This window comes from Callithrix jacchus, chromosome 13 (genome assembly GCF_049354715.1).
Source record: "Callithrix jacchus isolate 240 chromosome 13, calJac240_pri, whole genome shotgun sequence".
In the NCBI taxonomy this organism is placed as follows: domain Eukaryota; kingdom Metazoa; phylum Chordata; class Mammalia; order Primates; family Cebidae; genus Callithrix; species Callithrix jacchus.
Genome location: NC_133514.1, coordinates 31,741,422 through 31,765,949, shown reverse-complemented (window position 1 = coordinate 31,765,949; position 24,528 = coordinate 31,741,422). Strand labels below are relative to the sequence as shown.

Below are 24,528 nucleotides of genomic sequence, written 5' to 3'. Positions count from 1 at the left end.
ACCTGTGTCTACCACTATAGTATGCTACTAAGCATTTTCACTGCCCTAAAAAACCTCAGGGCTCTGCCTATTCCTCCTTCCCTCCCCCCAACCCTTGGCAGCTACTAAACTTTTTATTGTCTCCATGGTTTTGCCTTTTTGACATTGTCAATAGTTGGAACCATACCGTATGTAGCCTTTTAGACTGGCTACTTTGCTTTAGTAATATGTATTTAAGGTTTCTCCATGGTTTTTCATACCTTGATAGCTCATTTCTTTGTAGCACTTGGTAGTATTCCATTGGCTGTGAATACCACAGTTTATTTACCCACTCACCTACTGAAGGACATCGTGGTGGCTTTCAGCTTTTGGCAGTTATGGTTGGCAGTTATGGATAAAGCTGTAATAAGCAACCTTCGGGAATTTTTGTATGCACATAAATTTTTGGCTCATTTGAGTAAATGCCAAAGATCATGATTGCTGGATTAATTGAATGGTAAGAGTGTTTAGTGTAAGAAACGGCTGAACTGTCTTCTGCAGTGTACCGTTTCACACACCAGCAATGAATGAGAGTTCCTGTTTGCATCCTCTCTAGCTTTTGGTATCTACGTGCGTGTGTGCGCGTTTTCATTGGATAGACATGATACATGTTTTTTAACGTATTAAATTTGTCCTGGACATCTTTTCAATTTAGCACATAGAGAACTTTTACATTTACTTTGTGAACATCTGTATAGTAGGATGAATGTGTTGTGGTTAATCGTCTTCTAATTATGTGCGCTTGGGTTATTTCTAGTATTTTCCTTTTAAACAATGCTACAGTAACCATAAGTCACTTTCCTATGTGGTGCTGCTATATCTGTAGGGTGAGTTTCTAGATATAAGACGGCTTGGTGAACGTTGAGTGTCTTTTCATATGTTTAAGGTCATTTTTAGTAATCTGTGTGTTTCTGTCTTTGGGCTATTTTCTCTTAGCTTTTTTTTTTTGAGACGGAGTCTGGCACTGTCACCCAGGCTGTAGTGCAGTGGCACGATATCGGCTCACTGCAGTCTCCACCTCCTGGGTTCAATCAATTCTGCCTCAGCCTCCTGAGTAGCTGGGACTACAGGTCTGTACCACCATGCCCAGCTAATTTGTTTTGTATTTTTAGTAGAGATGGGGTTTCACCATGTTGGTCAGGCTGGTCTTGAACTCCCAACCTCAGGTGATCCACCCAAAGTGCTGGGATTACAGGCGTGAGCCACTGCGCCCAGCCTTTTTTTTTTTTTTTTTTTTTTTTTTTACATAGAGCCTTGCTCTGTCCCCCAGTCTGGAGTGCAGTGGCATGATCTCAGCTCACTGCAGCCTCCTCCTCCCAGGTTCAAGCGGTCCTCTTGCCTCAGCCTCCCGAGTAGCTGGGATTACAAGCATGCACCACTATGTGCAGCTAATGTGTTTTGTATTTTTAGTAGAGATGGGGTTTCACTGTGTTGGCCAGGCTGGTCTCAAACACCTGACCTCAAGTGATTCCCCTGCCTCAAGCCTCCCAAAGTATAATCCCAAAGTGTTGGATTACAGCTGTGAGCCACCATGCCTGGACTAATTTGTTAGGTTTTTGACGTTCTTGAAATGTTAGGCAGATTAGTTCTTTGTGATATGAATTGCATATTTTTGTCAGTTTATCATTTTATTTTATAGAGCAGTGAGTCTCAATCCAGTACTGATTTCAGAGTCTTGTGTTCTTCATCAGTATGATTATACTACCTGGAATAATACATGTTTTTCATTCCTGAAGAGATTTATGTATGAAAAGATTTATGTACATGTAACTATGATTTAAGGCATTTAGCATTTTAAAACTATGTTCTAACAATTTTTTCACTCAATAGACACGGCATCAGCGAGGAGATACGCATCCTCTAACCTTAGATGAAATTTTGGATGAAACACAGCATTTAGATATTGGACTCAAGCAGAAACAATGGCTAATGACTGAGGTAAGAAAAGGCTGAAAACATTGTTAAAATTTATTTGATTATTGAGAGAGATTTCCTGTCACTAGAATTTTTTTTTTTTTTTTTTTAGACAGAGTCTTGCTCTGTTGCACAGGCTGGAGTGCAGTGGTGCGATCTCAGCTCACTGCAGCCTCAGCCTCCCGAGTAGTTGGGACTGCAGGCATGCGCCATGACGCCAGGCTAATTTTTGTATTTTTAGTAGAGACAGGATTTCACCATGTTGGCCAGGCTGGTCTTGAGCCCTTAAGTGATCAGTCTTTCAAAGTGCTGGGGTTACAGGCATGAGCCACTGGGCCTTGTCTAGAATGTTTTTAATATGATGAAATCTGATAATGGTTTTTACTTTTTCTTAAAAGAAATCTTGTAGGGTTGTTTTTTAGATGTATGCATTTATAATACTGATTTGTTGGTTTTCACGTACTTTTATGTATGTATTTATTTCATAATGTTAAAGGTAAACTTCTGTGTAAAAGTTGGAAGGAAGTCAATGTACCAGTTCCACTTATGTTTTTTACAGATTAATTAATGCTTAATTTGAATTGCCAGATTTATAATTTGTGTGCTTTTAAATTGAATTGTTTTTGTTTTAGAAAATTTTAAAGCGTTAGGTACTGCAGGGATAGGAAGATACTCTGTTGTACAATTACTGCTATTATGACTTTATGTGGGAAAAAAGTCATGAGTGCTGTATGAACACACACCATTTGAAGAAACCCCAACACATTCAGTGACCATGCTGATTTGGAAATGAATAGCGTTTAAAAATTCAGATGTTTACCACTTTTGAATTTAAATATGAAGTGAAAACTAAGAAGACAACTTTCTAGGACCAGAGATAGATTCTAGAAACCAAATATAAAATTACTAACATATAATTCCTTTATTTTTTACCACGCAAAATATAGGTCTTGACTTTTATAATATAACATGACTGTTAATCAGTATCATTGTAGCTTATTGTATTAGTGATATACAGACAATGGTAATCCACATTTAAATTCGCTGGTTTACCTAACCTTGAGATTTCATAGACTGCCAACATATAGTTATCAATTAATTTGATCATTTTATTATTCTGTTCTCCCTTTTTTCTTCTTTCTGTGTTTCTTCTCTCTCTCCTTTCAGGGTAGGCTGGCAGCTGCAGAAGAAAATATATAGGGTCGTTCTTTCTTGAGCTTTCCTTCTGATATTAGCTGTACAACAGAACTGACTAGAAACATAATTATATTCAATAATTCCTGCATTCCTACTCAGTTTCTTTCTCAAGCTGCCATTATAGGTAAAGTTCTTGTATGTGCTAGTCTGGTCCTTTTCACTTCCTTCCACAGCTGCCAATGCCAGCTGATAGCAGGTGGGGAAGACCATTGACTAGTAAGGGTAATGGTAATGTCCCTCCCGTTATAATGCCAGTATGTGATAAGATATACTTAGTGGGTGGAATAGGCCCTACTCAGTTTACTTTGTTAATATTAGTGGGTGTTTTATTGATTTGTACCCATTTTGACTTCTAAAAGAATATGGATTTAGCTTTTTTCAAAGCAGTTCTGATAAAATGGCTTATTTCTCTTCAAATAATTTATGTAAATAATACACTGTTTCTTTTGTAAAAAGCGAGCACTGGGCTGATCTGTTCTGGAATCCTGGGTGTCCAGGATTTTAGGCCTACCAGTTTGTATTCATAAGGTACTTTTAATTTGCCATTGTTTTGGCTACTATTGTATTTTAAAATAATTAGTAGAATTAAGAATATATATATGGGCTGGGTGAGGTGGCCCAGGCCTATAATCCCAGCACTTTGGGAGATTGAGGTGGGTGAATCACCTGAGGTCAGAAGTTCAAGAACAGCCTGGCTAACCTGGTAAAACCCCGTCACTACTAAAAATAAAAAAAGTAGCTGGATGTGGCAGTGTGCACCTGTAGTCTCAGCTACTCGGGAGGCTGAGGCAGGAGAATAGCTTGAACCCAGCAGGCGTATGTTGCAGTGAGCCGAGATGGCGCCACTGCACTCCAGCTTGGGAGATGGAACAAGACTGTTTCAAAAAAAAAAAAAAAATTTTTAGTTTTTATGTTTCCTTTTGTTAATATATTACAAATTTATCACTTTTATCACGGTTACAGGCTTTAGTCAACAATCCCAAAATTGAAGTAATAGATGGGAAGTATGCTTTCAAGCCCAAGTACAACGTGAGAGATAAGAAGGCCCTACTGAGGCTCTTAGATCAGCATGACCAGCGAGGATTAGGAGGAATTCTTTTAGAAGACATAGAAGAAGCACTGCCCAATTCCCAGAAAGCTGTCAAGGTAACCAGTCTCTCTTTTCTTTCTATGTCTTGATATAATTTTAATGAATAATGACTTCTTGGTTTTAAAAATATCAAACATTTAACAGTTGTTTTTAAAGCCTCCATTATATACAAATGGGGTTACAGTGAGCCACTTGAAGATTTGAAATTTGTCTTGTGCCACCAAACAGGAGGGGGAGCAGCCGTCTCTGTGTAACTTTAGTAGGTTCCTGTTGTTGTTGCTGTATGATTGTTAGACTATACAGGGTATCTCTGGAAAGTTTTCCTCAAAGGCAGTAGAGTTTCTCTTGTAAGCTGTGTTTGTAAATAAGAGCATCTTCTGTAATACTAGTAGATGTTCCTTACCTGAGGAACTAGAGGTATTAAACACAAAAGCACTGGTTAATAACCTGGCTGTTTGGAAGTCCTGAAGGGGCTATCTGTGAAAGTCCTATTGATACAGATTACATTTCCAGTTTAAATTTGAAACGTACTGGAGAAAGCTGCTTGTTTCCATTTGTCACAGTTGCTACTGATTAATGTCAACTTACTAAGCAGGTTCATTCTTTTTGCTACCTGCAGAAGAGAACTTGCCCCTTTATCTCCTCTGCTTCTTGGTAATGGAATTATACATGTCAGACCTTCTGATATTGTACCACAAGTCCCTGAGGCTCTTTTTATTTATTTCAATTTTTTTTTCCTATTCTGTTAATCCATTGTCAAATTCACTGACTTTTCCTCTTCACTTCCAACTTGTTAAGCCCAGCTGGTGTAGTTTTTAAATTGTAAGCCCATTGAATAGTCTTAGTCTTGGTACCCATGTGGAAATTCATTTGACCATATATGTGAAGGTTTATTTCTGGGCTCTCTATTCTGTTTCATAGACCTATATGTCTTTTTTCATGCTGTAAATACATTGCTTTGAATAATGCAGCTTTTTTTTTTTTTTTTTTTTTTTTTTGAGATAGAATCTCGCTCTGTCACCCAGGCTGGAGCTCAGTGATGCAGTCTTGGCTCATGGCAACCTCTTTCTCCGGTTCAAGTGATACTCCTGCCTCAGCCTCCCGAGTAGCTGAGGTTCTAGGCATGCACCACCACACCTGGCAGATTTTTGTATTTTTAGTAGAGATGCAGTTTCACCATGTTGGCCAGGTTGGTCTCAAACTCCTGACGGCAAGTTATCTGCCTGCCTTCGGCTTCCCAAAGTGCTGGGAATACAGGTGTGAGCCACCACACCTGGCCTGATTAATGTGGATTTGTAATATGTTTTGAAATCAGGAAGAGTGAGGTCACCAATTTTGTTGTTTTTCAGGATTGTTTTGGTTTTGTGTTAGTCCATTCTTGCACTGCTATAAAGGAATGCATGAGACTGGGTAATTTATAAAGAAAAGATTTAATTGGCTCACAGTTCTGCAGGCTGTCTAGGAAGCATGATGCTGGTGTCAACTCAGCTTCTGGAGAGGTCTCAGGAAACTTATCATCATGGCAGAAGTTGAAGGGGAAGCAGACTCATCTTACATGGCCCAGGAGCTGGGATTACAGGCGCCCGTTTCCATTTTGAGAGCGTGGGGAGGATGCCACAGACTTTGAAATGACCAGATCTCATGAGAACTCACTATCAGGAGAACAGCACCAAGGGGGAAATCCATCTTCACACTCCAGTCACCTCCCACCAGCTCCACCTGCAACATTGGGGATTACAGTTTGATATGAGATTTGATGGGGACACAGATCCAAATCACTTCAGGCTGTTTTTGTGGTCCCTTGAGGTTTCATAAAAATTTTTGGATGGATTTTTCCATTTCTGCAAAAAAAAAAAATGCCTTTGGGATTTTGATAGGGATTACATCGTAACTGTCAATACTACCCAAAGTTATCTACATATTAAATATGTATCTACATTTGAAATCTTCCTGATTTCAAAACATATTACAAAGCCACATTAATCAGGCCAGGTGCAGTGGCTCACACCTGTATTCCCAGTACTTTGGGAGGCCGAAGGCAGGCGGATCACTTGAGGTCAGGAGTTTGAGACCAACCTGGCCAACATGGTGAAACTGCGTAACTGTCAATACTACCCAAAGTTATCTACATATTCAGTGTAATCCCTATCAGTTAATACAGTTATTAATTGTAACTGTATTAAGTTTTTAAATACGTAAGTGTAGAATTCTTTTCATTTATTCATGTTTTTAATTTTTTTAGCAATGCCTTCAGGTTCCTTCATTTATTTTACATATGTACAATTTGACTATCCCTTATCTGAAATGCTTGGAACCAGAAGTGTTTTGCATTTTAGATTTTTTCAAATTTGGGGATATTTTCATTATACCAATTGAATATCCCAACGCTGAAAACCTGAAATCCAAAATGCTCCAATATTTCTTTTCTTTCTTTCTTTCTTTCTTTTTTTTTTTTTTTAAATAAGACGGAGTCTTGCTTCTTCACCCTGGCTAGAGTACAGTGGTGTGATCTTGGCTCACTGCAATGTCCATTTCCTGGGTTTAAGAGATTGTCCTGCCTCAGCCTCCCAAGTAGCTGGGATTACAGGCACCCGCCACCACGCCTGGCTAATTTTTGTATTTTTAGTAGAAATGGGGGTTTCACCATGTTGGCCAGGCTGGTCTTGAACTCCTGACCTCAAGTGATCCTCCCAGAGTGCTTGGATTATAGGCTTGAGCCACCATGCGCATCCCCCCAGTAAGTATTTCTTTTGTATGTCATGTTAGCACTCAAAAAGTTCTGGATTTTGGATTTGAGATTTTGGGATTTGGGTTGCTCATCCTGTAGTCATCACCTTTTACCACCTGGATCTAGTGGACTGTTACTTTTATACTATTCTAATCTGTTTTATGAATAATTTATGTAAGAATAATGGAATGATGAAAACAGATTTATTAGAGGTTTTATTAAGAATTTAACACAACTAACTCCTGTATCAAGTAAGTTTTGGCAAACATACATCGAACAGAAGAAAGAATACTATCACATATCCTTTTAGCAAAGTGAGATGATAAAGATTCTTGTCACAAAATATTGTGTGATAATCTTCCTGTTGAATAACAAGATGACAATATCATTTCCATTTTGTGTTTAGAAGCATCTTGTTCACTTGTTGATTCTTAAGCTTGAGATTATTCACTAGTGTTATTATCATCTAAAGATCATAACTTGAGACTTTATTCCTATGATGAATTTTTACCAGATAGTCTAGAGTGCTGCTATTTGGCTTTCTGCATTCATATTTTGATTCATCTAATAATTGTGAAATGTCCTTTGTCAGTTTTCTTGTCTTTGCTCTCAAGGGTAGAAAATAAGTCTTTTTGTCAGGTGTGTGTTCAATGAAAGTTAAAAAGAGAAGAAGACTCCTCCAATCTTTTATATGTATTGAAAAGGTGTAATGTATTACTTTGGGCAATGCAGTAAGCAGACAGAAGGATGCCCATGATATTTCACTATTGCATCACATTTCTAGGTGATTTAATCATTCTTCTGTTTTCTTACTATTTGAGCGTTTTAAAAGCACAAATGGAAATAATTGATGGATAATGATGAGTAAGTAGCAAAATATCTCAAGGTAGAGGAAAAGTAAGAACACCAAGATTCCATTATGTCTTAGATTAGTAAGAGTCCCATGGATCCAAATAGTAATTGCAACAAAGATTGAATTTTATTCTGTTTTAAGTGAAACACATTTTCTTTTTGTTCTTTGGAAGACATCTAAGAATACAAGTTGCGAAATACTAATTTTTAAAAAATAGAACTGCTGGGCGAGGTGGCTCATGCCTGTAATCCCAACACTTTGGGGGACCAAGGTGGGTGGATCATGAGGTCAGGACTTCGAGACCAGCCTGGCCAACATGGTGAAACTATGTCTCTGCTAAACAAACAAAAAATTAGGTGGGCGTTGTAGCGCGCGCCTGTTGTCCCAGCTACTCAGGAGGCTAAGGTAGGATAATCGCTTGAACCAAGGAGATAGAAGGTTGCAGTGAGCCCAGATTGCGCTGTTGCACTCTAGGCTGGGCGATGGGCGACACAGTGAGACTCTGTCTCAAAAAACAAAACAAAACACCCAAAAAAACTGCTCAAGAAAGAAACTCTAAAACTAAAATTGGGGCTTGGTGGAGTGGCTCATGCCTGTATTCCCTGCACTTTGGGAGGCTGAGGTGGGAAGATTGAGCTCAGTAGTTCAAGACCAGCTCTGGCAATGTAGTGAGACCCTTTCTCTACAAAACTTGAAAACATTAACTAGACATGGTGGCAATGCACCTGTGGTCCCAGCTACTTCAGAGGCTGAGGTGGGAGGATTGCTTGAGCCTGAGAGGTTGAAGCTGCAGTGAGCTGTGTTTGTGCCACTGGTCTCCAGTTTGGGTGTCTCTTAAAAAGAAAACAAAAACTAAAATTGGGTCCTGTGGACCCTATGGTGGTACACTGAGTGGGTTAAGGAAATGAAAGTCCTTTATTGTGTGAAAATTTTTTTTGGTGAGGTAATTTGGAGTTAACTGAAAAATTTGTATTTTATCTATCTTTAAGGCTTTGGGGGACCAGATACTATTTGTAAATCGTCCTGATAAGAAGAAAATACTTTTCTTCAATGATAAGAGCTGTCAGTTTTCAGTGGATGAAGGTGAGTCTTTCTGTATTATACTTTCTTTAGTTTGCAAGTCTATTATAATTTTATGGTGATAAAATTTATATTTGTAATACAATTATAATTAAAATCTTACTTTTTTTTTTTTTAGCATTATCATCTCTTAGAACAGAGCCAGTAGTCCCTATGTCTAACATTGTTTCTTAGAATGCAATTTGAAATATGTGATTTAAAAGATTTTAGGTTAATTGTACATAACATCTCTGTTCAGGATTTCTTACATTTGTAGCTCAGCTGTGCCAAACAGGTATGTTTCTTTATTTTTATACTTTTACAAATATAAGTTTATATCCTGATACAAAAGCTTGATGCAAGATGGGAAAAAGAATAAACTTTTATTGGTGAATAGTATTCTCTTACCTTATGAATCTTTCAGTTATCAAATTGAATAGGAAGGACATGATGTTTTTCTTCTTGGAAATTTGGAGTTGGATGCTAAGCTGTGTGTCAGGTCTCTTACTAAATGTGCAATACCTATATTTGGACTTTAGTTTTAAATTTTGGTCAATAATTTGTCATCATTAAACAAAGGTTTAATGATGAAAAATTTCTTGTTCAAGTAGAAATTGCCATTTTAGCAAATGTAATGGTATTTTACTGTAAATTTGTATTATGTTTGAAATTTTATAAAATGGCAGGAAAATAATTGAATGTCAGTTTACTTATAAAATTTCAAAATCATGGAAATTAATGGTAAAATACTAAAGTACATAGAGCAAAATATGAATAAACTCCAAATGTGAGACTATGGCTGTGGCCTGCCTAGTCCTACTGGCTCTTCTATATGGCATTAAATAAAAGAGATTCTACTGAATTAGTAATTTTGTATAACAAATATATTTATAAGTCTTATCCCTCTACTAGCGAGTAAATGTCTGGATTTTGATTTTGTGATTTGTGCAGTAACCTTAAGTTTTCCTTTTGTTATCTGACTATCTGACTGTAGATATCCAGGCTTGTGGTTCTGATAGATAGGGCTTTAGTTCACCTGAAGTTGTTTTAGGAAATTGTATTTTTGTGAAAATCCCAGTTGAGTACCTTACATATAATTGGTTGACAATAAATGTTAATTAAATAAAAATTTGTGGAGTATTCCAGTTGTTTGATGCTACTGTTTCTAATAAGCTGTTGTATATAACACAGCAAGTATGTAGTAAACTTATCCTATCCATTGTAGTGATTGGTGCCTATTGAACAAAGAATTCAGCACTGCTTGGCAATTTTTATATTGCTTTTAGTCTTTGTTACTTGGAATGTTGCCTTTGCTTTTAAAAACATTTAAGACTGGGCATGGTGGTTCCTGTCTCTAATCCCAGCACTTTCAGAGGCCACGGTATGAGGATCACTTGAAGCCAGGAGTTCAAGACCAGCTTGGGCAAAAAAGTGAGACCCTATTTCTACAAAAAACATAAAAATTAGCCAGGCTTGGTGGCGCATGCCTGTGGTCTCAGCTACTTGTGAGGCTGAGACAGGAGGATAGATTGCTTGAACTCAGGAGCTTGAGGTTGCAGTGAGCTGATTGTGCCACTGCACTCCAGCCTCAGTTGAGTGGGTGACAGAGTGATACCCTGTTTAAAAAAAAAAAACTTTAAAAACTATTTAAGATATTTCTCAGCTAAAAAAAAAAACCCCTCTAAGAAATAACTGATTCCTTTATTCTTAGGCATAATTATCTCATTTTGAAAAATATTTGCAGTACTTAAAAATACTTATACAAGTATTGCAAGTTTAAATAGAGAGTAAAATGCTATAATAAAAGGCAGACATGCCTTTCCCTTCTCTAGCTTCTCTTTCTTTTGTGGCAGCTACTTAACTAGTTTTATTTTGGGTTCTTCAGTTTTTTCCCAATTGATAAATATGCTTATGGTATTGTTTCTTGTTTTTTTGTTTTTTAACTTTAAACATTGTGTGACTTACTGTCATTTCTCTTTCCTGTACTTACTGCTCTTCTCCCAGTATAGTTATATCACTAGTTCAGTTTTAGTTTCTCCGTCATTTACTTTGATGCCTTCAACAAACATCATATTTAAACATTCTTGGTGGGAATTTTAGTGTTAAGTCTGCTCTGCAGATGGCAGCATAGTGTAGAATGTCTGTTGTGTAATAAGATGTATAACTTGAGGCGAGTGTTTGATAGGAAAGAGATTACAGTAGCTTTGTAAGAGTGCACATGAAACTCTAGAATTTTTAAATAGTATTTCTTTCGGGTTATTTGAGGAATACACTGTGTTTAGCAGTGGGAGGCTCAGGCATTCATGTAATCCACACACTAGGCTGTCCGTCGCTTATGTGCTCTTTCTGTGGATACCATTGTTTTAACTTTGCTTTGCTTTTTCCTGTTTGTGTATCTTTTATCTGTATTTCCTTAATATTACCCCCATCATTTTATTTGGCCTTGTCATTTTATACAGCCTTTGTTGGCCTAAACTCTTTCCTGTTTCCTTATTATGTGGCTCATAGGGGCAAAATGAGAGTTTGCTTTTCCCCTCTAGAAATCAATAACAGTGTAGCAGTACATAGAGTAAAATAGTAACATTAAACATTAAACTCATGCATCACATATGCTGGAGTTTAATATTACTATTAAACAGGCATCACATATGTAATACATGTCCTGTGATAAAATGCTTGTTAGTAAAATCTTACATAATCAGGAATGAGTTCTGTAAGTAATTTGATGTTTATTGTTTTAGTTTGCTTTTTTAGCATTACAAATATTCCATAATGATGTATGGCTGATTAGTCCTCCACTGTGTGTACCTGATTAATGGGTTTTAAAATACTTAACAATGCTGAAGCAAATACCTTTACATAGCTTACACATTGGCTATGTATTTTTTATGAAGTAGCCATAGAAATCAGGAAGATATTGTAGAAGTAAATTGGGAAAATATTTTTGCATCTTTTGAGATCTTTGTTGTTGCTAACATTTAATTTATGGTGAAATGTACTACTATATTTCTTAATATTGAACCATCCTTATACTCATAGGATAACCTTTCTTTGGCTTTATGTATTTATAGGTTCTTTATATTACTGTATTTAGGACAGTTGTTTCAGTATGGTCAGCTTTCTCTTTTGTGTGCTTTGTCAGATTGTAGTTATGGTTATTATGCTGGGTTCATAAAAAGAAAAGTTTTTCTTCCCCTCCCCACTCATTTCTTATGAGGATAGTAGATTCCTTAAAAATGTGAAAGCATATACATCTGGCTTGTTGCTTTCTTGGCAACATTCTTAACGTTTTATTTGCTTATGTCTTTAAGTTTTCTATCTTGTGAGTCAATTTTGATAATTTGTGTTTTCCCTGAAAATCATTCAGTTTAAAATTTCAGATTTAATAGTGTGCGATTTTATAGTGTAGCCTTAGGACTTAATTTTCTCTTTGTTATTTTCTCTTTTTATTCCACATTTTTTTTGTATTTATTCTTTCTTTGTTTCTTTGTGAACTACTTATTTTTGTTGTTTGTTGTGTTTTCATTTTAATAGAAAATACAATCTATCAGATTTCCATCTATATACATATTTATTTTTTGACTGCTTGAACTAAGCAGTGACTGAGCAAACATCAGAATCTCTCACAACTTTTACTTTATTTTCCCTGATATTTCCTGGAGTTACTGCTTTGTTATATTTTCATGCAGAGTTTTTAGTTTATAAACATTCTTGGCAGTCATAGTTTAAGAATTGTGTTCAGAATCATCATAAAGTGTCTCTTTTGGTTGTATTTAATGTTCTTTTCCTTGAGGTCTGGCTTTATCTCATCTGACTCTCTTAACCTCTGGCTTTTTAAAAATTTGATGTATTTTGCCCATCTTTTACTTTCTGTCTCTCTCTTTTTTGTTTTAGGTGTTTTCTGTAGAAGGCATACGGCTGGCTTTAACTTTTGAATCAGTTCTGTCATTGTACATTTACTGTCTTTATTATGTGTTGTAATCTCCCCATCATTTACTTGGAAATGGTATAATTTCTTTTCATTCTTTTATTCTTGGTTGTCTTTTTATTTCCTTCTTGACAGTTTCTGGGATTTTTGTTATAATCTATTAATGTTTATTCATAAGTCTGTTTATTCAGTAAATATTTAATGATCTCCTGCTAAGTGCCCTAGTCATTTTGCTAAATATAGGGTATAAGATAGCCCAGTCCCTGTCTTTCTGGAGCTTCCATTCTGAAGGGGGGCAATATACAAAAATTGAAAATATTGCAGATTGTGTGAAATGCTAGTAAGGAAATAAATGAGCTCTATGGTAAGGTGGGGGTGGTGAAGTTCAGATACAACCTCTGTTAAAAAAAAAAAAAGGTGAACTGAGCTAAAACAGGAGAAGTGAGGTGGAGCTAGCCTTGCCAGGGGTCAGCATAGTGTCCACGTGTGGGACTGTAAGGCAAGAATCCAGGGGGAATAGCAAAGACAAAGACTGTAGGAAGGCCTTGGTTTTTTTCTAGAGTGGTTTTCGTTTTACCAGATTCAATGAACATTTTTTTTTCTTTTTTGTTTTGTGATGAAGTTTTACTCTTGTTGCCCAGGCTAGGGTTCAATGGCACGATCTCTGCTTACTGCAACTTCCGCCTCCCTGGTTCAAGCTATTCTTCTGCCTCAACTTCCCTAGTAGCTGGGATTATAGGCATGTGCCACCATGCCTGGCTAATTTTGTATTTCTAATAGACACGGGATTTCTCCATGTTGGTCCAGGCTAGTCTTGAACTCCCAACCTCAGGTGATCTGCCCACCTCGGCCTCCCAAAGACAGTGAACACTTTTTATAACAAATGCTTTGTAACATCATCTTTGCGCTTGTGAAATTAAATTCATAGATAATATAAACTGGTAAACATACTTTCTTAAAGAGTCATTATAATCCCTAAGCTCAGTGTAAAGGAGAAATACAAATATGTTTTTATGATTTAAAAGTTTATTTCAGCCAGGCGTGGTGTCTTAGCCTGTAATCCCAGCACTTCGGGAAGCCTGGCTTAGGCAGATCACTTGAGGTTAGGAGTTTGAGACCAGCTTGGCCATGATGAAACCCCAATGGGGTTTCTACTAAAGGTACAAAAATTAGCCAGGCATGGTGGCACATGCCTGTAATCCCAGCTACTTGGAAGGTTGAGGCACGAGAATTGCTTGAATCTGGGAGGTGGAGGTTGTAGTGAGCCGAGATCATGCCACTGCACTCCAGCCTGGGCGACAGAGCAAGGCTCTGTCTCAAAAAAAATTCAAAAATGTATAAATGTTCAAGCAGCTATTCTAGAATGCAAATGGAATAGAAATGAAAGTCACAATGAAGATGATAGCCACAGATAGTCTAATATGTGATGTATTGGCAACTCAGATTTCATAACTGGTGTTTTCCTTAAGTTGTAAAGAATTCTTGGTAAAGTTCTGAAAAATACAAAGTACATTTCTTTTATAATTTATCATGGTAAATAATTCTGTACTGTATGTACAATACACATGATATATTCCTAGAAAATGTGTATTAAAATTATTTATTTATGTTAAACAGAATTGGGTTCGTAGGCTCAGATTACTATTATAAACTGGTATTTTTCACTGATCTGTGTCCCTCTTAAGAAGGATGGTGGAAGTTAAGCAGGGTTTTCGATGTTGGCAGTGTTAACATTTGGAGTGGAGTAATTTTTTTTTTGATGTAAGGTGGTCCTGTGCATTGTAGGGCATTGATAGCATCCCTGGCTTGTTTAGATACCAGCAGCTCAGCTTCCCTGCAGTGTGACAACCAAAAGTATCTCCGGACATTACCAAGTGTTTCCTGGAGAACAAACTTGCCTTGCTGGGAACTTGGTTAAAGGTCCAGTTTATGTTGATAGAATAGAGGAAAATTGAGACTCACTGTCTCCAGACTCCTTTGCCTGGCTCCTGTTGTTCCGCACACTTGATGGTGGAAGGAGGATCACAGTGAATGAGGTTGCTGTCCTTAACCTTCCAGGCTGAGGGGCTAGAATGACATAGGATGCATAGTTCAGCTGTTTGCATTTTGTCATTTTGATGTTCACACGGTGCTGTAGAGACACCACAGGGAACGGCCACGTGCAGCAACCTTGGGTAAGGTGCCACCAGTCTTTTAGTTGAAAGTGCCACTATTACGTAAATCAGTAATAAAAAACAAAACAAAACAATTTTTGTAAATGATATAAGGAATGTGTGTTTCCAGGGAAGACCCATTGAAAATTGACACACATTTTAACATTCGTCTCTCCCCCTCCCCTTTTTATGCCTCAGAATCCTTTATGCTTTGTGTTGATGCAGATTTTCGTTTTGTTCCACTAGATGGCAACCTTAGCCACAGAGAGGAAATCTCAAGTGCGCACACTTCCAGGCACACCGAGGGTTCTTTCTGTAATAGAAGCCTTGTCCTAAACGGAAATATAGCTCAAGTAAGGAGGGAGTTGATTGTGTAGTAATTTTTTAATCCAGTGTAGAAGTGAACACAGAGTAGTTGGACCTAGGCATGCATCTTATTTTTCAAAGGCATTTCTTTCCTTAAATCAAGAGTTTATTCATTTAAAGGTGGTATAAATGTGATAGTGAAGAGGTTGGTGCTGAGGAATTAGACTGTAGGTTTTATCTTTTTTTAATTTTGTATTTTATTTTTTTATCCTACAAAAGATTTACTCCATGTAGTTTTTATCTTCGTTTGGCCCCTTACTAGCTTAGGCAAGACACTTAACCTCTCTGAGATTCCTCATCTGTAAAATAGAAATAATAGTATTGTTACTCATTGTTTTTGAGGATTAAATGCGGGAGTATAGATAAAAGTGCTTGGAACTTGGAACAGAATCTGGTAGAAAGTAAGAGCACGGTAATATTAACTATTATTAGTATTGGAAAAATAAAATAGTACCCACAGTACTAGTTGTTTTAATTCTACTTAGCTGGTTATTTGCTTATCTATCTGGTCACTGACTCAGTGGTTTTATAGTTTTGTATTTGTTTAAACAGATAGCAAAGAAACAAAGCCAGTTTAGCAGTCTGAGGCCAAATTTGCGCTGACTTACGTTATTGCTTTTGGTATTTCTGATGAGAATTCCAGTGACGGTCTTTTTCCCCATTGCTGGTACCTTTTTTCTTACTGGAAACTTAAACAATTTCACCTCTATCTTAAGAATAAAGGATTCTTGTAGTAGCTACCACTTTTGAGTCCCTGATGTGGGGCCGATGCTGCTTTAGATGGTTATTTTTAAAATGGATATGTGGTATTCTATTTTGTTGATATACTCTAAAACAGTTTTTTTCTGGCGCATTTCCAGACATAACTCCACAGATGGAAAGTTTTTTGTTTTTCTTTCTTTTTTTGCTCGCTCTGTTGCCCAGGCTGAAATGTAATGGTACAATCTTGGCTCACTGTAACCTCTGCTACCCAGGTTCAGGAGATTCTCCTGTCTCAGCCTCCTGAGTAGCTGGGATTACAAGTGCGCACCACCATGCCCAGCCAATTTTTTGTATTTTTAATAGAGATGGGATTTTACCAAGTTGGCCAGGCTAGTCTTGAACTCCTGACCTCAAGTAATCTGCCTGCCTCAGCTGCCCCAAAGTGCTGGGATAACAGGGGTGAGGCACCATGTCCGGGCCAGCTTGCTATTTTTGGTATTATTTTTTGCTCTATCGTGTTATAAATAGTGCCGTGTGTACATTTTCTTGAGGTTGAATTGCTGGATCAAAAGATAGACATACTTTTAAAAAAGCCTTACCAAATCTCTATAGTAAAATTAGACCAATTTATACCTCCACAGTAGTAAATGAGAAGGAATCTGTTTCTTCATGTTCTCACAAATGCTGATTGGGTGTTTTACTTGACACTGCCAACCTCATAGAACATAAAGATTATCTTGTTTTTTATTTTATTTCATTGATTTTTATAAATAGAGAGGGAGTCTGGCTCTGTTGCCCAGACTGGTCTTGAATTCCTGGGCCAAACGATCCTCCTGCCTTGGCCTCCCAAAGTGTAGGGATTACAGATTTGAGCCACCATGCCGAGCCAAAGATTGTCTTGTTTTAAAAATTCCTTTTCTTTCACTCATTTTTTAAAATTAAAGAAAACCAGGTTATTTCTGTTTGTCAGCTGAACATTTTGTCCCCACATCTGTTAAAAAGTAATTAAATTTGAGATCCTGTGAGATTGTACCTCTAAAATTTGACCCTGTGTTCCAGTATTAATCTTAAGTATTTATGCAGCTGTGATACATTTACACAGTAGATGTCATATTTAAATATTGCAACAGCATTGTGCTAAGTAAGGAAAGGCAGGGATTAAGGATACATGTTTTATTTTAAAAAACTGAATATATTTTATTCAGGATTTTTTCTCTGAAAATAGCTCCAGTAACTTTGCAAAAGTAAAGAGTTAAATAAAAAATTTTAAAGTGTACTTTCAATTCCATTATGCCATGAAAATGTATAATGTTGTGTAATCTTTTTGGTTGTACATTAATATGCAGATCAGCTTTCCAGGCCATTGCTGCCACTATTTATGTAGGTAATATTACCTCTGTGATTATGTCACAAGAGGCCTGTAGTATATAAGCTTATGTGCATATCAGGTAGAAAAGCAAAGTAATTTCAGTCTTCAAGGAACTGAAATTTGCAGTGCGAGTAAGTCTTGGTAGAAAGCATAGTGAATGAAATCAACCCATGAGTAAAAGGTATGTTTTTCATATGCACTTTTTCCCATTTTGCCTTTATTGTTATGTAGATAGAAGTACACAGTTGACTTGTTATACAGATATGTAACACCTATTCTAAAGAAATAAATACAGTTTTCACTTGTTGATAAATTAGAAGTTAACACATTGATCAAAATACCAGGATTATTCTTTTGTATGATACAGTTTCTTCAGCAGCTATAGTAATAAATTTGACATGTAAAATTCTGTTTATTGTATACATTTTAAAACAATACTTTTGCATGCTTTATTGGGATTACGGAGGTATTTTTATTTCTGAGGTGAAAGTTTGACCTGAAACTGTTTTCTTGATTCATATATGCCTGTAGTTAGCAAAGCTAGTCACATTCATTACATAGCCATTAAAGTTCGGCGAAAAAGCAAGTAGTTGGGGACTTTTAGCTTCTACTTAGAATGGAGAAAGCTAGAGAAAGCATCGTTCCTAAGCTTACAGCAACAATAAACCCCAGAAATCTGCACGCTGATAATCTTCTTGAATCCATCAATCAGCTGGGGTTGCAGGACAACAATCCAACCCAGGCTATAAGGAGAGACAGGCGTGTGTGCCCCCATGGAAAGGTGAGACATGAGTGCTTGCTTACTTGAGACTAAGTGAACAGCATGCAGGAGAATTCAGTGAAAGTTTAATGAAATTAGTGTGGACCAGCAAGAAAACAGACATTGCCTGGGGGGCTGCAGACACAGAGGAATTTGTATCCACTCACAGGCTCTTCTCCACAGATTTCACTGTATGCTTACAAAAAGGATTGAGGCTAGGGTGTGGGTGCTGAGAAAGTGTCCCTTACTGTTCCCCCTGGAGGAGGGGGACAGTAGATCAATTTGGAAAGACATGAAGCCCTGTCTGAGTCCTTCTTCCCTTCTTTGCTCCTATAAGGGCCTTAAACCACTGTGGAAAGAGAACAGAAAAAAATCCTTTGTCCTTGGCGAGGGACAGGAACATGCGCTAGGCCCAGAACTTTAGTGGAGGAGAATGGGCAGGAGCACTGAGAAGGCCATACCCTGGGCACCAAGGAAGACAGTGTTTGCCCAAGACCAAGGCTTAACCCTAATGTCAGAGAATCTTCCTGCCCATACGAGGCTAACAGCTGTGGACTGACAGGTAACAGTGGAGTTCCGTGAAAGGTGCAAGAACCTGGAGGCAGGCCAGCTCAGATGCAGTGTAAAAGGAAGACCAAAAGCTGAAGGTTGAACAGACACCGAGGAAAATATCCTCTGGCAGACCAGCTGCTGCCCTAACACAGTTTGAAGCTGGTGGTGCGTTGTGGGGTAACCATAGCAGCAATAAATTCCAAACCACGCTCCTGTCCTGACAATAGATTGACTCAACCTCTGCACACTAACGATCTGGCAGAAGGAAAGGCGGGCCCATTTCCCAGGCATAAGAACTATTTACCGCAGTCTCAGCTGTCCTACAGAGGATATCCTGCTTTCAGAAAAGTTTTTGAGGCATAAAAAGAAGGAAGGAAGAACAACACTCCATTGAGACAGGACATTTTTAAGACCAAATTCTTTGGAACTACCAGACATGGAATTGAAAATAACTGTTGTGTATGTTAAGATCTCTAGTAGAAAAGACAGGCAACTTGTATGGTCAGGTAGGATATTTCAGCGGATAGAGAGACACGGTAAGAAAATAAAATAAATCCTGAAAATGAAAATGACAGTAACATAGATGAAAAATGTCTTCAACAAGCTCATTATTAAACTTGGCGTAGGGATCAGTGATTGAGAGTGTACTGTTCTAATGTCTTTACACAACATGCGAAATGCTACGAAGTCTGTGAACTTGAATACAGATGAAGTGTGAAAAAAATAGTGCAGAGCACCCATGAGCTGTGAGATAATATCAAGTGGTCTGAATGTGTAATTACAGTCTGAGAGGGAAAAGAGAAAGAAAACGGGGCAGAAGAAATACTTGAAGATATAATGACCAAAAATTTTTTTTAAAGTAATGATGGACACCAAAGATCTGAGAAGCTCAGAGAACACAAATGGCTCATCCTCCAAACCAAGCATGTGGCAGAAAAACACCGAGGCATGTCGTGGTCAGACTACAGAATATGAAAGAAAATATTGAAGGCAGTCAGAGGAAAGAGACTACTTCCAGAGGAAAAAAAATAATTAAAGCAGGGTTCTTAATAGAAACTGTGCAGACCCAAAGATAAATGCAGTACATCTTTTTTTTTTTTTTTTTTTGAGACAGTCTCCTTCTGTGGCCCAGGCTGGAGTGCAGTGGCGTCATCTTGGCTCACTGCAACCTCTGCCTTCCGGGTTCAAGTGATTCTCCTGCCTCAGCCTCCCAAGTAGCTGGGACTATAGACATGTACCACTATGCCCAGCTAATTTTTATGCAGCACATAAAGGGCTGCATAAAAATCTTTAAAGGGCCAAAAGGGAGAAAATCCTTTCAACCCAGAATTCCGTACACAGCAAAACTATTTTTCTTTTCTTTTTTTCTTTATATATGGTCTCACTCTGTGGCCCACGCTGGAGTGCAGTGATGCAGTCTTGGCTGACTGCAACCTCTGCCTCCGGGGCTCAATCGATCCTCCCATCTCAGCCTCCTGAGTAGCTGGGACTGCAGGTATCTGCCACTACATTCACCTCATTTTTTGTATTTTAAGTAGAGATGCGTTTTCACCATGTTGCCCAGGCTTGTTTTGAACTCTTGGGCACAAGTGATCTGCCCTCCTCAGCCTCCCAAAATGTTAGGATTACAGATGTGAGCCACTGCACAGGCAAAAATAATCTTTCAAAAATGAAGGAGAAATACTCTCAGAGAAACAGAAATGGAGAGAATTCATTGCCATCAGACCTGCGCTACTGGAAATATTAAAGGAAGTTCAGGAAGAAGGGGTATGACATTAGACATTTGCATCTGTACAAATAAGTGTCTTGGAGCTAGAGTTTTTATTTAAAAATATTTTTTGTTTTCTGATTTCTCTGAAAGATTAACATAAATCAAAAATATTAGCAATATATTTTGTGTTTTGGGCATAGTATGTGAAATAAAATTTATGACAAATTAGCTCAAAGGTCAGAAGGGATTAGTAATTGGGATTATACTGTTCTGATGTCTTTACACCACATATGAAATGCTATGACTTACTCTAAGCTAGGCTCTGATTAATTATGTTGTAAAGCTGGGTCAACCACTAAAAACATTTTTTAAAGTATAAATAATAAGCCAATAGTGGAAATAAAATGGAATCATACAAATATATTCACCTGATCTAAATGAACACAGAGATAGAAGGAAAAAACAAGGAGTAGAGAGAACAAATAGAAACAGTGATCAAGATGATAGACTTCATTCCTAAATGTGTTAGATGAAAATGGTCTAAACACACTGATTAAGACATTTTCCAGTTGGGTACAAAAGCAAGACTCCAGTATGTACTTTTTTTCTTTAAAGATAAATTCCTACAGCCATCTATTATATACTATCTATAAGAAACTCACTTTAAATGTAGACAGATTTACAGGTGGCTCACCCCTGCAATCCCAGCACTTTGGGAGGCTGATGTGGGCAGGTCACCTGAGGTCACGAATTCAAGACCAGCTTGGCCAACATGGTGAAACCCCCGTCTCTACTAAAAATACAAAAATTAGCTGAGTGTGATGCACACACCTGTAATCCTAGCTACTTGGGAGGCTGAGCCAGAAGAATCTCTTGAACCCAGGAGGCAGAGGTTGCAGTGAGCCAAGATTGTACCACTGCGCTCCAGCCTGTGTGACAGAGCAAGACTCCATCTTAAAATAAAAATTAAAAATAAATGTAGACAGGTTAAAAGTAAAAGCACGTAAAATGATATACTGTCCAAACACTATCAGGGGAAAGCTTGAGTGGCTATATTAATATCAGACTGAGTAGAATTCAGAGCCAGGAAAATTACCAAGGATAAAGAAGGTTGTGGGCTCGGCATGGTGGCTCTTGCCTGTAATCCCAGTACTTTGGGAAGCTGAGGCAGGAGGATTGCTGAGGCCAGCCTGAGCAACATGATTAAATCTCATCTTTACAAAAAATAGAAAACTCAGCTCTGTCTGGTGGTAGTCTGTAGTCTTTGCTACTCAGGAGGCTGAGGTGGGAAGATCACCTGAGCCCAGGAGTTGGAGGTTGCAGTGAACCATGATTGTGCCACTGCACTCCAGTTTGGGTGACGGAGCCATGCCCTGTCTCAAAAAAAAAAAAAAAAAAAAAAAAGACATTACATAATGATAAAGGTATCAATTCTCCATGAGTACATAATAGTCCTAAATACCTAACTAACAACAGGCCTTTAAAATACATTAATTAAAAATGAATAAAACTAAAAGGTGAAATAGATATGTCCACAGTTAGAGTCTACAACATTCTTCTCTCAGTAGCTGATTGAACAAATAGATGGAAAGTTAAGATATAGAAGTCCTGAAGAGCACCATCAATGAATTTGACTTAATTGCCCTTTATAGAAGAGGCTGCCCATGCAGCAGAATCCCATGCATATATTTCCTTTTTTTTTTTTTTTGAGATGGCATTTTATTCTTGTTGCCGAGGCTGGAGGGCAATGGTGCGATCTCGGCTCGCTGCAGCCTCTGCCTCCTGAGTTCAGGTGATTCTCCTGCCTCAGCCTCCTGAGTAGCTGGAATTACAGGCGTATACCACCACATCCAGCTAATTTTTGTGTTTTTAGTAGAGACGGGTTTCACCATGTTGGTCAGGCTGGTTTTGAACTCCTGGCCTCAAGTGATCTGCCTGTCTCAGCCTTCCAAAGTGCTGGGATTACAGCGTGAGCCACTGTACCTAGCCCTATACATATATTTTCAATTGCATGTGGAATATTCACCAAGATAGATGGTATTCTAGCCCACAAAACAAGCTTTAATTGCATTTGAAAGCCTTGAAAGTACGGTTTGCCTTCCATGTCTTTTGATCCTGCATCTATGGATTCAACCAACTATAGACTGAAAATATTTGGAAAAAAATTGTCTGTACTAAACACATGCAGACATTTTCCTTGTCATTGTTCCGTAAACAATACAGTATCACTATTTATGTGGTGTTTAAATTGTATTAGGCATTATAAGTAATCTAGAGATGATTTACAGTACATGGGAGAATATGCTGTCAGAGACTTGAGCATCCATAGATTTTGGTATCTGTAAGAGTCCTGGAACCAATCCCCCATGGATGCCAAAGGATGACTATATATGAATGATGTGTGTGGGCCATAATGGAATTAGGCTAGAAATCAGTAACAGAGCTAGCTATATTTGGAAACTGTCCATTTGGAAATTAAATAATTTTATTTTTTGAGACAGAGTCACACTGTGTAGGCTGGATTGCAGTGACATGATCATGGCTCACTGCAGCCTTGACCTCCCTGGGCTCGGGCGATCCTCCTACCTCAGCCTCCCAAGTACCTGGGAGTACAGCCATGTGTTGGCACACCTGGCTAATGTTTGTATTTTTCTGTAGAGATGGAGTTTTGCAATGTTGCCCAGTCTGGTCTTGAACTCCTGGGCTCAAGTGATCTGCCCACCTCAGTGTCCCAGAGTGCGAGGAGTACAGATGTGAGCCACCACACCCAGCCTGAAATTAAATACCTTTAAGTAACCTGTGGTTTAAGGAGGAAATCAGAGGGAAGTAAAAACATTGTTGAATTCAATGTGAAAGTACAGTGTGTCAAAATTCATAGGATGCAGCTATAGCAGTGCTTATAGGGAAATAAAGAGCATTAAATGTTTATAGTTAAAAAAAAATTCAATTGTATAGCCATGCACATTTCATTTATCAGTTGATGCATATTTGGGTTTTTCCACTTTTTGGCTACTGTGAATAATACTGCTATGAACATACCTATACCAGTTTTCACATGGACATGTGTATACTTAGTGGAATTGCTACATCATATGGTAATTCTGTGGTTAACTTTTTGAGGAATTGTACTGTTTTGCAAAGCAGCTACATTAATTTACATTCTCACCAGCAACTTAGGAAGGTTCTGATTTCTCTCACACCCTTGCCAACACTGATTTTAGCTATCTTAGTGGATGTGAAATGTTACTGTGATTTTGATTTGCATTTCCCTAATGACTGATGTTGAACATCTTTTTGTGTGTTGATTGGCCATTTATATATTTTATTTTATTTTATTTTATTTTTTTTTTGAGACGGAGTTTTGCTCTTGTTACCCAGGCTGGAGTGCAATGGCACGATCTCTGCTCACTGCAACCTCCGCTTCCTGAGTTCAGGCAATTCTCCTGCCTCAGCCTCCAGAGCAGCTGGGATTACAGGCACGCACCACCATGCCCAGCTAATTGTTTGTATTTTTAGTAGAGATGGGGTTTCACCATGTTGACCAGGATGGTCTTGATCTCTTGACCTCGTGATCCACCTGCCTTAGCCTCCGAAAGTGCTGGGATTACAGGCGTGAGCTACCACGCCTGGCCCTATTTTTTTACTTTAGAAACAGGGTCTCACTCTGTTTCCTGGGCTTGAGTGCAGGGATACGTTCATAACTCATTGCAGCCTCAAACTCTTAGGCTCATGCATTCCTCCCTTCTCAGCCTCCTGAATAGCTAGGGCAACAGGTGTGTGCCATGGCCTCCCAAAGTGCTGGAATTAAAGGTGTGAATCACCACACCTGGTTGATCTGCATATTTTCTTTGGCGAAATATTTATTGAAATCCTTTGTCCATTTTAAAAACAGTTTTGTGCTTTTATTACAGAGCTTTAAAAATTCTTTATTCTGCATACACGTCCATTGTAAGATACATGCTTTACAAATATTTTATTCCATTCTGTGGGTTGTCTTTTCACTTCCTTAGTGGCGTTTACGAGGTATGAAAGTTTTTAATTTGGGGCCGGGAGCAGTGGCTCACGCCTGTAATTTCAGCCGTTTGGGAGGCTGAGGCAGGTGGATCCTCTGAGGTCAGGAGTTTGAGA

At 38.1% G+C, this 24,528-nt stretch overlaps 1 protein-coding gene across 4 annotated transcripts in view; it reads left to right on the top strand.

Moving 5' to 3' along the window:
• The window catches only part of GTF2E2 (general transcription factor IIE subunit 2), a 78,566-nt gene that overhangs the window by 42,887 nt on the left and 11,151 nt on the right, over positions 1-24,528 (top strand). For all 4 annotated transcript variants that reach the window (XR_013525600.1, XM_002756920.5, XM_078347438.1 and 1 more), the window contains exons 4-6: positions 1,849-1,956; positions 4,093-4,275; positions 8,790-8,883. Coding sequence is in view for 3 of the 4 variants with exons in the window: in XM_002756920.5 (XP_002756966.1) it covers positions 1,849-1,956; positions 4,093-4,275; positions 8,790-8,883 (385 nt within the window). In the remaining variant the exon portion in view is untranslated. The remainder of the gene's footprint in view (positions 1-1,848; positions 1,957-4,092; positions 4,276-8,789; positions 8,884-24,528) is intronic.